Raw genomic sequence first — 14,997 nt, forward strand, 5'->3', positions numbered from 1 at the left:
CACACTATAAGCAAGATCCATGATGACTGTTTGCATTCCAATACCTGTCCTGCTGTACCAGCTACAGCCAAGTATCCACTGTATTTACACAGGTAGATCTTCTGGATCCCAAGTCTTGGATCATCACTGTAAGGGTCGAAGGTACCAACCTAAGTGAGAGAATGGAGAGTGGCTGGTCTTTAACTGGGACAAGAATCAGAAATCCTCAGGTTTCCAGAAAGCTTCTAAAAGCAACATCCACTCTCACCTTGCGAAGCGGAGGCCACTCATCCTCACCCAGGGTGTTCATGTTGTCATTGGGATCAGCATCTGTGAGAAACACTCTCACTGTGCTCAGCTTGTAAAGGAGGTGTAAGCAGACACCAGATGCATCCCAAAACCGCACCGTGCCATCTTCATGCCTGTGGGGGGGGTGTTACAGAAACACATCACACAGGAGAACAGCACATGGATGGCAAAACAGAGGGGGAAAACAACCAAAGGAACAAACCACACTGAGGAACAAACTACAAAGAGAAAGGTTTTTGACTTCTTGGGTTTTTTTGGTGGGTTTTGCTTTGGTTTACGTTGTTGGGTTTTTTTAATCCAGTTTGTTCTCGGTGATCTGACACCGTTGTACAATTTAAGATTATGCCAAAAAAACATGGAAAAGAAAAAAAGCATAGCATATAGAAGGAACAATTCATCCTGACAAAAATGCTGTTTGGGGACAGAGGGGAAAAATTAAAATTGAGGAACAGAAAATCAAGTTTTAATCTTAGTCCTCCGGGTGAAAATTGGCAACAGTCTTCCAACACAAGGTAGGAGCTTCTAACATGCTCCATCAAGAATGAAGTCTTAGGAACAGCCCACTGAAATTCTCAGAAGTGCTTTGAAAAGAAAATGATACATTTTTATGCAATGAGACAATCTCTTGATAGCTACTTCCACCTCTTAGCTAGATCTGTTCATGCTGATCAAAGCAGAGAGGAGCCCAAGTTAACCTCTACTTTGAGATTCAGAGCAGTGTGAAGTAGTGGGGAAAATGCTTCAAAACCTTCAAGATTAAGCTCCACGTTTACACTGCTCCCTTTGAAGCAGTCTGGATTACTGCTTGCACTCCTACACTGTTTGAGAGGGGAATGGATAAACACATCAAAACTACAAATCAGCCAGATTTCTGGGTTATCTGTGGACATCACAACGTGTCAGAAGCAGCAGAATCAGTTGGCTTTACAGAGGCAGCAGCACAACTTTTGGAAGCTGCACTGTAAAGCTGCAGCCTTCTCCCCACGAGATGGGCAGACTTTAATCTCATGGGAAAGCCTCAGTTAGTTCAAAAGGGGGAACTGAAACTGGAAAGGGCTCCTTGGCTGTTATCAGCGCAGTACATACCCTGTTAGCAGCAAGTCCCTCTGCGGAGGATCTGGAGCTATGTTGGTGCCACCATCAATCGGCCACGGCTACAAACACATTAAGAGAAGACTGTGACTCCCTAGGCAGTGACAGTGTGAAAAGAATATAAAGTCAGCAGGAGAACATGAACTTCAGTGCAAGTGGCAGTGAAACAGTCCACGCTGTTAGCTTTTGTTTGGACTAGATGTTCCCGTTCTGACACCAACTGTGCTTTTTAGAAGACGCTCCACACATCTCCTCAAGAAGCTGTGCCGAAAGCTTCATGCTTTTACACGAGAACTTTGTTACCACTGACAGCTGGGAACACTCAGACTTTCCCTCTGGCTTGTCAAAGCTTAAAAAAATAACACATTTTAATTCCCCAGAGTGAGTCACTGTATTGGTGGTGCTCTGGGAAAAAGCCTCTCTCGACCCTATTAAGAGGCAGGACACCGTCTGGTGGGACTCATCCCTCCACAGCCCGTCAGCAGCACAGACCACCCACACTCTGGGCAGCCCTGCCGGTCTTAAACACATGGGAACACCCCTGGGAACACGTTAAAGCTGCCATACCATACTGGAGTAGTGGATGTTCTGCTTGCTCCCAGCGCTGATAATCCGCTCCCACAGCTTCAGTGGGATGTTGGAGACGTGGTGTGAGCAGGTGATGGCTGAGCAGTGCAGAGAAGCCAGGTATGGAGGGTGGACTGCTGGCCAGCCTGCAGTTTTCAAGTCTATAACCACCAGCTCCTCTTCTGCCAGCACCACCATGGCAGAAGGGTCATCGAACTCTGCAGAAACAGGATTTACTGAGGCTGACAAAACTGGCCGTCCAATGTTAACGGGAACAAACTTCCTGTGAGGCTTCTTTGAAAACTGTTGTCACAGAGCTCCACATAAACATTTTTGCTGGAAAAACCTTAAATTCCTCTGGGCTTAGGCTTAACTGGGCCTATCAAGGCACTAGTATTAATGGATTTAAAGACACTAACAGATTTACTGCAAATTCAAGTTTCTTTACATCATTCCTGGGACCGCCAGAGTGACCTCTGACAGATTCCACTGCAGGATAAAACATCTGTTATCAACACACGTGGTTAAATAACACAAGTTCATATTTGTTATTGTAACAGCCAGAATTCCAAAGACTTTACTTACAGCTAATCAACAGCATTGGGTGGAAAGACATGCATACACCCCAGCAGTGACCCATTTAGTGCTGTGTTAGGACCACAGTCCATCCAGGCTAAGCTGCTTAAACATGCTAATGCCTTGGGTTCTGCACAATGCTCCTCTGCCTGAGCTGACAAGTATTTACAATTCAGCTCTCTTACTTCTCATTTTCTCTGCTTCTCATATGTTGTGACACATCATCTGGACTTTCTTTTTAAAGAGTGTGTATATCATCTAATAATTCTTATGTATATTAGGGATGATTACAAAAGAAACATGTTAATGGGACCTGACTGATGACATCTGACGCAAACAAGAATTTTAATTCTAGTTACAGTGAAAAATCTTGAGTGAAGAAAAAAATTCAGCCTACAAGGACATTATTGCAGTAAGGTTCTTGAGACAGCCACAGCAGCAACTGGTGGGGAAAACCAAAACCACAGATCAGTCCACACCAGTAACAATTAATAGAGCTCAGAAATCTGAGCTCTGTAAAGCTCTGACTAGCCCCAGCCACAACACATCACTAATTAGTTCGGTTTCTTCATGAAAAAATGTTTTCTGTTCAGTTTTACTTTGCTTCCCTAAGTGCCACTGTTTGCAGTTGCCCACAGGGCTTCTGAACAAAATAAATAATATCACACCTCTACTACACTATCCATGATAAGCCCTGCACTCTGCTGCTGTCAATGTTAACCAGAAGTACTTGGTTTTAACAGTATTTTTTTCCCTGCAAAGACAAACATCTGAGCTCACTGCTATGGCAAGAATCTATTTTAAGTTGCTGAAGTAGCAAGCACACTAGAATTTGTCATGACTGCCATATACTCATCCACCTAATTTAAAAAAAAAAAAAAGAAAGAAAACAGGAAGGGCCAGTCTTCCAAAAATTGTTTCCACAGCATATTCAGGGTAGTGGAAAGTCACCAGCTCCAACCATGCTGCAGTGCACAAGCTTTGTGCTTATTAAATTAAGTGGCTTTGGTATACAATTAATACCTTGGTATTGCCATTGCAGGGAAGACTTTGCTTAGGGGCAAACAAGGCAAGCCACGTAGATCCACTAAGCTTAGGCAATCAGCCACAAGGAAGCTTGTCAACCACAGAAACCTCATTTTATTGTAAAAAAACTTCCTCATCTAAGTGCAAAAGCTTCAGCTTCCTGCAGCAGCTGCTGTCTGAACCCACTAGAATTCGTGTTAACGAGATAATTCAATCCTTGGGAAGTATAAATATAGAGCCTGTTAGTTTAGTTACTTCATCCTAAAGGATTTCTAATCATATCCAGAAACTGAACTTTAAGTAGTCAAACTCTTACATAAAAAACCCTCAGATTTCTTTCATCTTTAAGACTTTTGTTCTGTCATCGAGAACCGCAACTGTAACAATCTCACAGAAAGTAAAAGGGTCTCATTCTTTAACACTAAAAAGGTATTAAATCTGAGGTGCTGAACAAATTTAATGGCAGTGTGAGCTGTAGGCTCTGCACACTTGGAAGATGCTTATAAAAAGAAGAATGTTACAGTTACTGTGGAAATAAGGGGAAGAAAGATCTTCAACAGAAGCAAGAATTTGACAAGCTCCATACAATCCAAGGAATGAAAGCTATTCAGTTTTCAAATGGTTTACATTCATGTTCACCAGTAGTAACAAAATTAAGTTGCCTATATAATGACCTTGGTTCTATGTCACCCTTTGCTGATTTATTACCCAGAGCTCCAGCCATAAATCCAAGTAGTAATTAAAAGAAACAGTGTCTCAGTGGGAGTAAATTCTGGTCTTAATTATTAGCTTTCTTTGAAGTGTTTTCTTTGAAACAGCAATATTCAGATCCTCATTTCATGACCTGGTTATGTCCAATGTCCAGTTTAAACAGACATAAGCTTAAGAAATCTTCTCCCATTAATAGAATAGCTTTTTTTTTTTTGAGGAATGTATGGCATTTGTAAATAGCTCATTCTTTATATCAGTATTTTACACTTCACCTTTAAATGGCAAATCTTTTACAGCTGGACTCAATCTGAAGGGTCTTTTCCAACCTAAACGATTCTGTGATTCTCTGTTAAAGTCTCAGAAACTCCCCAAACAACTGACCTCCTTATCACATTTCATATGCTATTTATACCAGGCAGATTTCCACATGCCTACACAGCCACTCTAATTCCTCAGTAATGCCCTTTCCTCACATACCTGCAGTAGGCTCGGAACTGAAGATTATGAAGAAGTCTATCACTCGTGATGTGAAGTCAAAGGCTGTTTGCTGGCTGCCATGGATAACAGAGATACTGTGCCGGTCTCCATAGCTCGCCCGGGGCATCCCTCCTTGGAATATAATGTAAGGAAGCCTTAAGAGAAAGAGAAAATTAGAGTGGTGTGTGCTGAAGTGAGGAGTGAGCACAATTTCCAAGACACGAGGCAAGTTGTTACTCTAAAGGGCTCCTATGGCATAGTGTGCTACCCCCCTCTAAATGCCTTTAAACACGTGAGAGTGAAGGGATACACCACAAACTCACCCATTTTTTGTTGTCTGCCAGTAAATCTTGGAGATGGCCTTGCAAGGAAAAGGACCTAAGAGAACAGACATTTTCTGTAATTCAAGAAGGGCATTTTTACATAAGAAGTTGCTTATTCTACTTCACCCAGGTCACCTCACCCTCCACGTCAAGGGCAGCCACCTGAATTAGTAGGCACCAGCATCACCTCCCTAGACCAAGCCACATCAGAAAAGTCTTCTGGGACACACTGACCACAGCAAAATACAGCTTAGACTCGGGGGAAGCCTCTGATGGCTAACAGGGAGTGGAAGTGCTGCTGGAGAATCTGATTAACTGGAAAGGATTGTTGAAAACACAACCATTCCTGAAACTAATGTACAGGTGACAGAGCTTTAGAAGCTTCTCTGTGCTTGGAAAGATGAGGTCATCCCCATTTGATGGGTTTCAGCAAATCAGAGGCTTCATTTCATCACTGCTCAGGTGGACAAAAAATACACTCAGCTCACTATTAATTACAGAAGAACCAAGGAACTCCTGCTGAACGGGACACCCACTGAAACAATGAGCTGAATCACCATCACCTTTCTTCATAAGGGGCACTAATTTTGTCAACACACTTGCTCTCCATGTTCTGGACAGACTTCAACAATGTAAACGAGTTTCAAATCCAAGAAAAAAGTTGGACTGAAACCTCTTAGTCCAGGCTCACGACCCATTCAAAAGGCAGCTCTGCATTTTGCCATTAAACACTAGGGAGAATGTGACCTGAATATCCCACACAAGCTCAAAATAATTTGAGTTTAGACAAGTATGCTACAATTAAACCTCACTTACTGACCATAAGGCACAGTGTTTTCCAGAGGTTCTGGCTGCCTGTTGTCACTGGATACTGGCCACTGGGTGTAACTTCCATCGTAGTGACAACTAATGAATTTACTGCCATCCCTCTGCCAGTAGAGGTTTTCCAGTTGCTGAAAAGAAAGGCATACAATGACTGCTCTCCAGAGAGCTGTTACCCCCTCAAAATCAATTCTTTCTTACTAAAAAAAAAAAAACAGCTTTGTCAGGCTCTCCCTGCACCTGCTTGTCTACAGAGTGCCCTGAGAGGTGAGAGCCTTTCCTCCCCTGCTGGCTCTGGACTGAATTAATACCTGGCTGCCCAGGAAATGGTGTGTCACTTTGTTATTCTGCAGGTCCCAGAGGACAATCAAACCCCTGCTGTATCCAATCAGGATCTGGTCAGGGTTCTTAGGATGTTCTCGAAGGGCTTCTACCAATTCACACGATCTCCTGTTACAGTTATCTTCTGGTACCCTGCAGAAGAGAAAACCAAGAAAAGCTGATTCCAGGCACAACCTAAAATGACTGTATTAAAAGGTGTAAGAATGACAAATTAGGCAACAAAAAGTTCAGACAGGTAAATGCAGTCTTTCCACAAATCCTTCAAGCAGCAGAAAAATCTAATGTAAGACCTCACACCAGGCCTGCCACATGGACATGCACTCAGTCCTATTTTCTTCAGGGAAAGGCCAAGGTTTACAACGAATTCCAAGTCTGGGTCCCAGAAGTGTAAAGACAGTCTGAATCACCCACCCTATTATCTTACAAAATAAAGGTAAGATGGAAATGTCAGTAGGAAACAAAGACATGAAGGAGGAAAGTTTTCAGCAGCACTTGAATCTCCAGAGTGATAAAATCCTCATTTGGACAAAGCAGCATCAGAAGTTCTGCCAGTGGTTGAAAAAATAAACAGGTAATTACAGCTAAACATCAACTTTTTTTTTTTTTAAACAGTAAACACAGGGGCACAGGGTTTGCAGATTTACCCCAAGTGCCTCCTGTATCACTCTGCCCACATGCTGGACCTCCACAGTGACAGTACGGGGTTGAGCAGGACAGAAACTGTTACTTAACACAGCAGGACCCAAAGTTACTTTCAGAGGAGTCACGCGGACCTGGACAATGCTTAACACAACAGCCAGGCCCCAGCGCTGTAATCTCGGGTGACATATGAACAAAGGATGTGTCTGCTAACGGGATTCCACCCCTGCACAGCCCTGGCTGCTCGCTCACCGCTGCAGCACAGCCTCGGAGGTGATGGTCCTGTCCTCCAGCACCCGGAACGACGGAAGCTCCACCACGAAGATGTTGCCGCTCTCCGTGCCAAGGTACAGGACCTCCCGTGAGGAATGGGGAAGGACAGCTGTTATCTGGGTGGCACTTGGTGGAGACCTGGGGATGCAGATGCCGAATTTAAGAGAACTAACAACTCAACGTGGACATTTCAGAGAGTCGTGGAATCATAGAACATGCTGAGTTGGAAGGGACCACCGTCAGGATCACCAAGTCCAGCTCCTGGCCCTGTGCAGGACACCCCAAAAATCACACATTTACAGGTGTTATTTGTTTTATAGGTAGAGATTTTGAGCCAGGCGTGGCTCTTTTGAAGGAGGAAAACAAGCTTGAAGGCAAAAGACCTTTGACAAGCACATGGACAAAGAACCAGACACCTTTTCACAGAACCCTCTCTTCAGTGTTCCTAAAGGAGATGAAAGTAGCTCACCTAAAACTGGCAAAATCAAGTGAAATTCAAACCATAACAGTATTTTAAACTCTGACCTAAGAGGTGCTTAGATTTACCTAACCTCAACAGCTCCTATACTCACAGAAGTGGATGCACAGTATTTTAAAAGATATCACCCTTTACACTGGTTCAACACTCTTAAAAGCTGGTCTCCCAGGCCCTAGCCAACTCCTGCTTGGTTTCTGTGGATGCTCTTCCAGTGGATTCAGTGTGAGAGGCTGTTAAGAACAGGACAAACCCTATCTTAAAAAATAGCAGAATTGTCTTACTTGCTTATCCCCAGACTGGCTCAAAACCCCTCTTGTGGCTTACCCTGGTGGACCTTTCAGGGTGAAGCGATGCTCCTCCCGCAGCTCGGATGCTCCTCCGTGCTGCTTCAGGCTCCAGAGATGCAAACTGTTGTCATCCAGCAATGTCACCAGCTGGCACTTAAAAAAAAAACAAAAACCACACAACATGCTTTTTTCCAGAATCACAATATTAACTATAACACAGTGAATTTAGCAGTAGAGTTGCTGCTGTTCGTAATTCTCTGCTAAAACAGGACTGGGGAGCTGGCTCAGCTCTTTACAGCAGTGGATAAACATTTGCAGCAATGGGATTTGGGGGGTGGAGGCAGACAAGAAGCAGCCTAAAGGCTAAAAACCCAGGTATACAGGGCAGAGGCACAGGTTATCACTGAGGGGGATGGCAAGGCTTCAGACTCCTGGAGAAGATCAGCCAGGGCTGTAAAGCCCAGCAGTGCAGCCACAGGCTGTATCTCACCTCCTCCTGGCTCAGCACAGGTTTGCTGAACACACCCCAGCTTTGGGTGGGGCTGACACAGTCTGCTACACCACACTCCTCACATTCTTCGTGTCCAACCTCATTCTGGAGGGTTGTGTCAGAATCCTTTTATGAGCCCAGCCCTGCTGGCTGGATGTTCAAATTGAAGCATTTTACCTGCTGCAGCCACACCTGGTGCAACACTCCCCATGGGAGTTTCAGTTTATACCATTAGTTAAGCAAACAGACACCCAAAACCACCTCAAGAACTAAATCCCTCTCATAAAGAGGCCACTTGTGCTATACTGAGGGCATCAGGCAACAAAGTCTGTGGCCAAGACACCAGTCTGACAGTCAAGGGAAAGGAAAGCGGTCAGACAGTCACCAGACAATTGGAAAATTCTGCTTTCCTATTTTTAGTTTGTGGCAATAACTGTTCAGCAATCCCCAGGAGCAAGATTCAATACCCCCAAACACAAAGGCAACAAACTTAACAGCAGGCAAGGAGCAGTGCTGTTTTGAACTCCTGAAAATAATTAAATCAGCTCAGCAGCTGCTCCTGTTCTGTCTGTCATGTAGAGGAAAGATCACCCAGCCCTACTGAAAAAACAGAGGCTGCAAAAAGAAGAAAAAAAAAAAGGAAAAAAAAAGGAAAAGGAAGTCCTTGCTCCTGCAGCAGATTGCTTGAACTATCCTGGCCTTATTACCATTCCCACTATGTTGCTGGAGATAAATGACTAACAGTTATGAACAAGAAAGCTACTCTTTAGTTTAAAGCTTCTTTTTTAGTTTTACCAAGCATCTCCACAGCAACAAGTACTGCTGAGAGCACAAAATACACTGGGATAAACCTTTCCCAAACAAGCAGCATTTGAATGTACTTGGTAATAGGAGCCCAGTTTCCTGGAATAAAATCAACACCTGTTTAAGAGAGATCTACATAAGTCACAGAGGTACTGAAAATACACTTACCTGATCAGGTATAAAGTGAATCTGCATTACAGTGTTGTTTTCTTCATGTAAACCCATGAACTCCACCCCAGGAGCACCGTATCTGATGAGTTGGTTGAGGATCTACAGTATTTAAGCTGCAATTAATTGATAAGAAGCTTGCTAGCAAGCAAGAGGAAAAAGAGATTAGTTTGAAACCATGTTTTACTGTTGGTGATCTGGACTGAAAGGAATCAGAGCAAATCTACTTTGATTTTACATGCTTGTGGTAGGTTATGGAGAACACGGAAGTTTAATTCTTCCTTCCAGCAAATGCAGAAGAGGTGCCTGGACCCTGTTTTTTCTCAGGGATATTTCGTGGTTTCCCAGACACTCCAATCCTGCTTAACTAATTTGTAACCAAGAGACAGATGGTTACTGCCTGCATGTGCAGTCCAGCCTCTGAGCACAAACAACACCGGGAATGAATGATTAAGCTGGCAGAGACAGCACCAACTTTTCCTTTCTGGGCTGGGTGATACGCCTGTTTTACAACTTGCCTAGCTGGTACTGTGCCATGGGAAACACCTCAGTGCCTCACATACACACAGAAATCAGACTGGACATCATTGGCTTAAAAAAAAAAAAAAAAAAAAAAAAAATTACCACCTTCAATGTTTAGATCTTTAATTCCTGGATGGTCAAAAACTCAGGAAGCTGAAAGCATTTCTGAGTTTAGCTTTAACCTTTGAAATAGAATTGCTTCAGGAAAAAAAAAAAAAGGAACCCTGCCCCAAATATTTAAACAACCCTGGAATTTACAACATGAAGGATTGCTAAACTTAGGCCAGATCTAGTCTGACCTTCTGCATAGCAAAAGCAGAGTCTTGTTTAATATCTGCATCAGCTCAGCTTCTGGTTGAGCTGCAGCTCAGCTCTCAGAAGGATAATCCCACCCTGATCAGACCAAAATCACATCAAATCTTGGCAAACTCTTTCAACGTTCCAGTAACCTTTGCCTGCAAATTTATACTTAGTTTAACTTTTCAAAGGTCTTCAAAGTTGCACGTTCTGACTGGGTTGGAGAAACCCAGCCCAAGTTGTTCAAAAGATACAGTTTGATGGCTCCTGATCGTGTCCCAATGGCCATAAGGCGGAGAAATGGGCTATAGCCCAGAGCACTGGGCTGGTGGGGAAATCCATGTTCCACAGTCTGGTAGAGAGAAAGAAAAATCATGATCAACAGCATGTTTCATGGGCACTGTGGTACAGAGATAAAAACCAGCTGGTACATATGGCATGGCAGTCTGTGAAGTCAGCTTTTTCTCTTGAAAAGTGTTCAGACACAGGTGAGATTTGTTGAACAAACAGCCTAAGGATGAATATATTCCAAGTACCCCTGGCTCCACAAGCAGGATGTGCAGAAGTGTAACAGAAATGAAAGAGAAATATCCTGAAAACAGTAGCCCAAGCAGCTCTTGATGTTAAGATTATAAATAATTCTGCATAAGCACAGCTTAGTCAGTCAATACAACACACTCCATCACTCCACATCAACTTCAACTCTGTAAACCAACTGCTCAGCACAATTTCAAAGTCTGACACAAATACTGTGTCCTGTAAGACCAGCTTTATCTGCCACATTCCACACAGGTCAGCCTTCCTGACCTCTCTTGGTGACTGACATCAAGAAATGGGGCAAAGCAACGGAGAGCTGTGAGTGACCACCAGTGCTCATCAAGGAAACTAAACAGATTTACTACAGGCAGTCAGGAAAAGTAATGTAACCCATATCCATTTTCCAGAGAGAACACAAGGAATGCTGGAATTTAATGAGAACAGGAGCCTGCTGGGCCACTTCACAGTAATTCAAAGCCATTTGGGACTAAAAAGATGTCACCATCATAGGGAACAGTATAGGTTGCTTGGCCTTAGTGGCTTCCCTAAAGTACAATTCACCAAGAGGAAGATTTGGAGCATGTTGTACACCCCAAACTGAGCATGGCTGGTGGATTTACAGGCCAGGGAATACTATTCTGCCATACTTACAGGATGCAACCAAGCTGCTTGGAAAATAGCTCAGTCAGGTATTTAGAAGTGCTAATGTACAGCTATTATCATGGTTTAGGCAAAACAAGTGTGTGTGAGTTCACCAACATACAGCCATGTAAAAGAGGGGTTGGTGTGCCCAAAGATCAATAGGGCTACTTCCTGGAAAACACTGTTATCCTTACAGGTCCAGCTTCTGGAAAATACCCCCTTCTAAGGCAAGCTGGTCAGCTGCAGAATAGGAATTCATTACCCTCATGGTTAAAAGAAAATAAGCAGAGAACCCTCCATCTACAGAAGCAAGCACTTGCACCTCACTCCCATCCTCATTTCCATCTTGCCTTTGAAGCAAAGCTACCACATTTTATCCTTTATTCAGCCTAAAAGAAACACCTGGACTTTATTTCCTGCATAGTGATTTCCCAACTTAATCCCCTGCACGAGAATGAAATGAAGCTGGTTTCATTTCTGTGGTCAGGCCATTAGCCTGAGGTGCTCCCAGCTGCTGCAAAGTACTTTAATGCCCTTTTACTGTTCCTGTTCAAAGACACAGGCAGAGGAGGATACAGCTGACTCCATATCTGCCAGTTTGCTCCATTTTTAGCCATTTGATCACAATTCATAAGCTGTAAGAAAAGACCTCCTTCCTCTAAACATCAGTTACCCCAGTCTGAAATCCTCTTAGGGGAAGATGAGCCACTTTAGCAGATATAAAATTGGAAATACTGAAGCATTTCCCAATTTTCTGCTTGCCAACTCATTAAACTGGGCTAAAGAGTAGTTACTAATTTTTTATCTTTTACAGGTAGTAAACTAAGATTAATACTACCAGCTCCAAGTCCACTGAGTTTACTTCCTTTTATGATAACTTAATATTCAGCCTTACTTACTCATATTCTAAGAAGGTTATTTAAGTGTTGGGTTTGATTAAAAACAAATTTTGAGAAGTCAATCTTTTTAATGCCACCCTTGAAGTTGTTGCTAACCAAACTTTGCATAGTTACACATATAAAACTTCCTAGAGGAGACTGTATGAAATTAGGAATTTATCTATGGACTCAGAATTGAAACAGGGGAGTTTTCAGCACAGGCAAAGAGGAATTTCTCTGTACCGTGACAGCTACTGAGACAACACAGAAAAGCTTCCTAATTATCAACGTTGTGGGAGGATGAAGCTATGGTGCACAATTCTGGGAAGAAGACTCAAGGCATCACATTATCTTAACAAGAAATCAGACATTTAAATGAATCAGGTGTAGCCCAGGCAATAAACACCACTCCAATCCACTCTCACCCAAAACAAAGTGAGGAACTTGTTAGGGAAACACCAGTGTAACTCCACTGTTTTAGTTTCAACTTGTTCACAGTCACTGCACTGTCATGTTATCAGCACAAGTAGGTGTAATTTTCAATGACACATCAATTAGAAACTGTGATTATTCCGAGATTTAATCCAGTCCAGAAGATAAAGCTTTAGCCTCAGAAAATCATGACTTATACAATACTGTACTGCCTGTTAGGGAGCTGTCAACACTAGCTTTAATACTGGCCTAATTATATCTTGGGTTTGATGTGTTAATTTGTAAACATATTAGACAAGTCAATAAAGCTCTAATTTTCAAGTATGAGACCTATGAACTGCATAACCAAGTGTGCATCATTCAGTAATAATAATAGGAGGGTAATTTTTTCTCCAGGTTTTCATTCAACAAAAAATTTGAAGTACCCCCCCCTCATTCCACAGGCAAAGTTGCAAAAGAGAAGTATCAGCAACAACAACAGTGTGCTGCACAACTTCTCACGGACCACAGCAAATGTACTAATGGTTTCTGATAGCTTTGAATCTCAACCAAGATGCCCATAAGAGGTAACAAAGATGAATGACATAAGAGGGAGTTGCTTCCACGGCTGGGCAATAAAGGCTTCAGGGTGGTTTGGGGGCTGTATTTGACACCACCAGAGCCAGGCATTCACATTCACTGTCCTGATTACCCAGATCTTTTCCTTGTGCTTATTTACACCTAGTTGTCAAATCACAGCAAGTCAGCTTTCCGTGGCCTCCTTTCCTCCCCTCTCTGGGGCAGCTTCATCAGCCAATCCTTTCACCTGCTCAGCAGGTAAACCCAGCAGGGGGGAGCGAGGGGGGCAGGAGGCAGCAGGGGTTACAATGGAGCCTTTCAGCAGAGCTGAAAGAAGAAACTGGAGTGCCCACAATGTGCCCTCCTTCTCAAAAGGGCCTTTGTTTCTTTGGGGAAAGGTGGGAGCTTTCGTTTTCATTTTCCTCAGACCACAGATTTGTCAGACTCGGTACAAGTAAGGCTGATGTCAGCAGCACTAACTAACAGAGATGCTTCGTGTCAGTCACATTTACTGCAGGAAAAACGTGGCCAAACTGAACAGTTGTTCCCAGCCCACACTAAAGCTGTGCCGATGAAATTCAGCTCTGTCCTCCTCCTTTCATTTCTCTCTGCTTCTCCTCTCAGGTTGTTTTATGACAAAGCAGAGCCAAACCCAACCACAGGCCATACAAACCCTGTCCCTTTGTTAAGTCGCCTTTTGAAGGCACAATGAAGCCTGGATGTGCTGACCCTGCTTTGCACAGACACCAGTTCAGATTTCAGGTAAGCCATCCATCCATCACACCCATCAGGAGACAGGCAGGAAGGCTGAAAACAGGGGAAAAAACACGAAGCCATAAATTAAATGCAATGCTCCCAGTTTGGTAACATTCAGCTGTAAGACAGGCTGGTTCACCTGTGTGTTACCCATCATCTAGTCTGACAATGCCAGTCTGAACATGTTCATTCTGCAGGGCTTGGACTGAGCCAAAGGCATCCAAATACTACTTCCAAAAGCAGGATAAACTTCAAGAAGTAGACTGCCAAGTCCGCATACCTTATCCTTCATTCTATCCACTGAACTAAAAACAGATTCTCACAACAGGTACACACAAGCATGGGAAGTTCTTACTCATACAGAGAAACAGATATGCAAAGCTAATTGACTAACAGAGTTTAGGAAGGTGTTTTTTGAAACAAACAAATCTGAAGAGCTAGTCCAGTGGTCAATCAGTCCTTTAAAACCATCTGGACCACCTCTTATCCAGAACAGAAATGCAAGAGAGAAACACTGAAAAGATCACAGCCTGTTTATACCTCACAGAATAAACAAACAAACAAAAAAATCATCCACCACCAATCAAGTAGACTTTTTAAACTGAAGTCCATTACTAGGTCAGCGTGGTCAAATACATTCCAAAATATTAACACTAAACCTGTGTGGCAAAATGCATTTATATTCAACTTCTGGGTAAAATGAGGGCAGGAATCCCCAGCGCTTTTAAGGTACAGACCTTCCATTTAGTCATGACCCGCATCACACACTGAAGAGGTGCAAATCCACCGTGCAATTTCTCTGATCAGCAACTTTACAGTCCCACAAAGTATTTCCCAAGCAGGTTCTTAACCAGAAGTCTTTCAAAGACCTCAAATAACAAGTGTTTAAAAACCTGCTTACCAGCACTAATGTGCTTGCTTTAATAGCACATTAGACAAGGACAGCCTTGGCACACAAAGCACTATGGTTCTTGCCTCCTTGGAGCCACAACCTTCAACAGCTCAGAATTAA

General features: G+C 43.1%; 1 protein-coding gene across 5 annotated transcripts in view; it reads right to left on the minus strand.

The window, feature by feature from the left end:
- Positions 1–14,997, minus strand: part of LLGL2 (LLGL scribble cell polarity complex component 2) — a 32,777-nt gene that overhangs the window by 8,881 nt on the left and 8,899 nt on the right. For all 5 annotated transcript variants that reach the window (XM_032706775.1, XM_032706772.1, XM_032706770.1 and 2 more), the window contains 12 exons: positions 10,437–10,534; positions 9,364–9,445; positions 7,939–8,054; positions 7,116–7,274; positions 6,194–6,356; positions 5,881–6,013; positions 5,061–5,115; positions 4,738–4,892; positions 1,948–2,165; positions 1,375–1,442; positions 248–401; positions 45–149 (listed from right to left, as the gene is read on the minus strand). In XM_032706775.1, coding sequence (XP_032562666.1) covers positions 45–149; positions 248–401; positions 1,375–1,442; positions 1,948–2,165; positions 4,738–4,892; positions 5,061–5,115; positions 5,881–6,013; positions 6,194–6,356; positions 7,116–7,274; positions 7,939–8,054; positions 9,364–9,445; positions 10,437–10,534 — 1,506 coding nt within the window. The remainder of the gene's footprint in view (positions 1–44; positions 150–247; positions 402–1,374; positions 1,443–1,947; positions 2,166–4,737; positions 4,893–5,060; positions 5,116–5,880; positions 6,014–6,193; positions 6,357–7,115; positions 7,275–7,938; positions 8,055–9,363; positions 9,446–10,436; positions 10,535–14,997) is intronic.

The sequence above is a fragment of the Chiroxiphia lanceolata genome, chromosome 19, assembly GCF_009829145.1.
Source record: "Chiroxiphia lanceolata isolate bChiLan1 chromosome 19, bChiLan1.pri, whole genome shotgun sequence".
NCBI classification, from domain to species: Eukaryota; Metazoa; Chordata; class Aves; order Passeriformes; family Pipridae; genus Chiroxiphia; species Chiroxiphia lanceolata.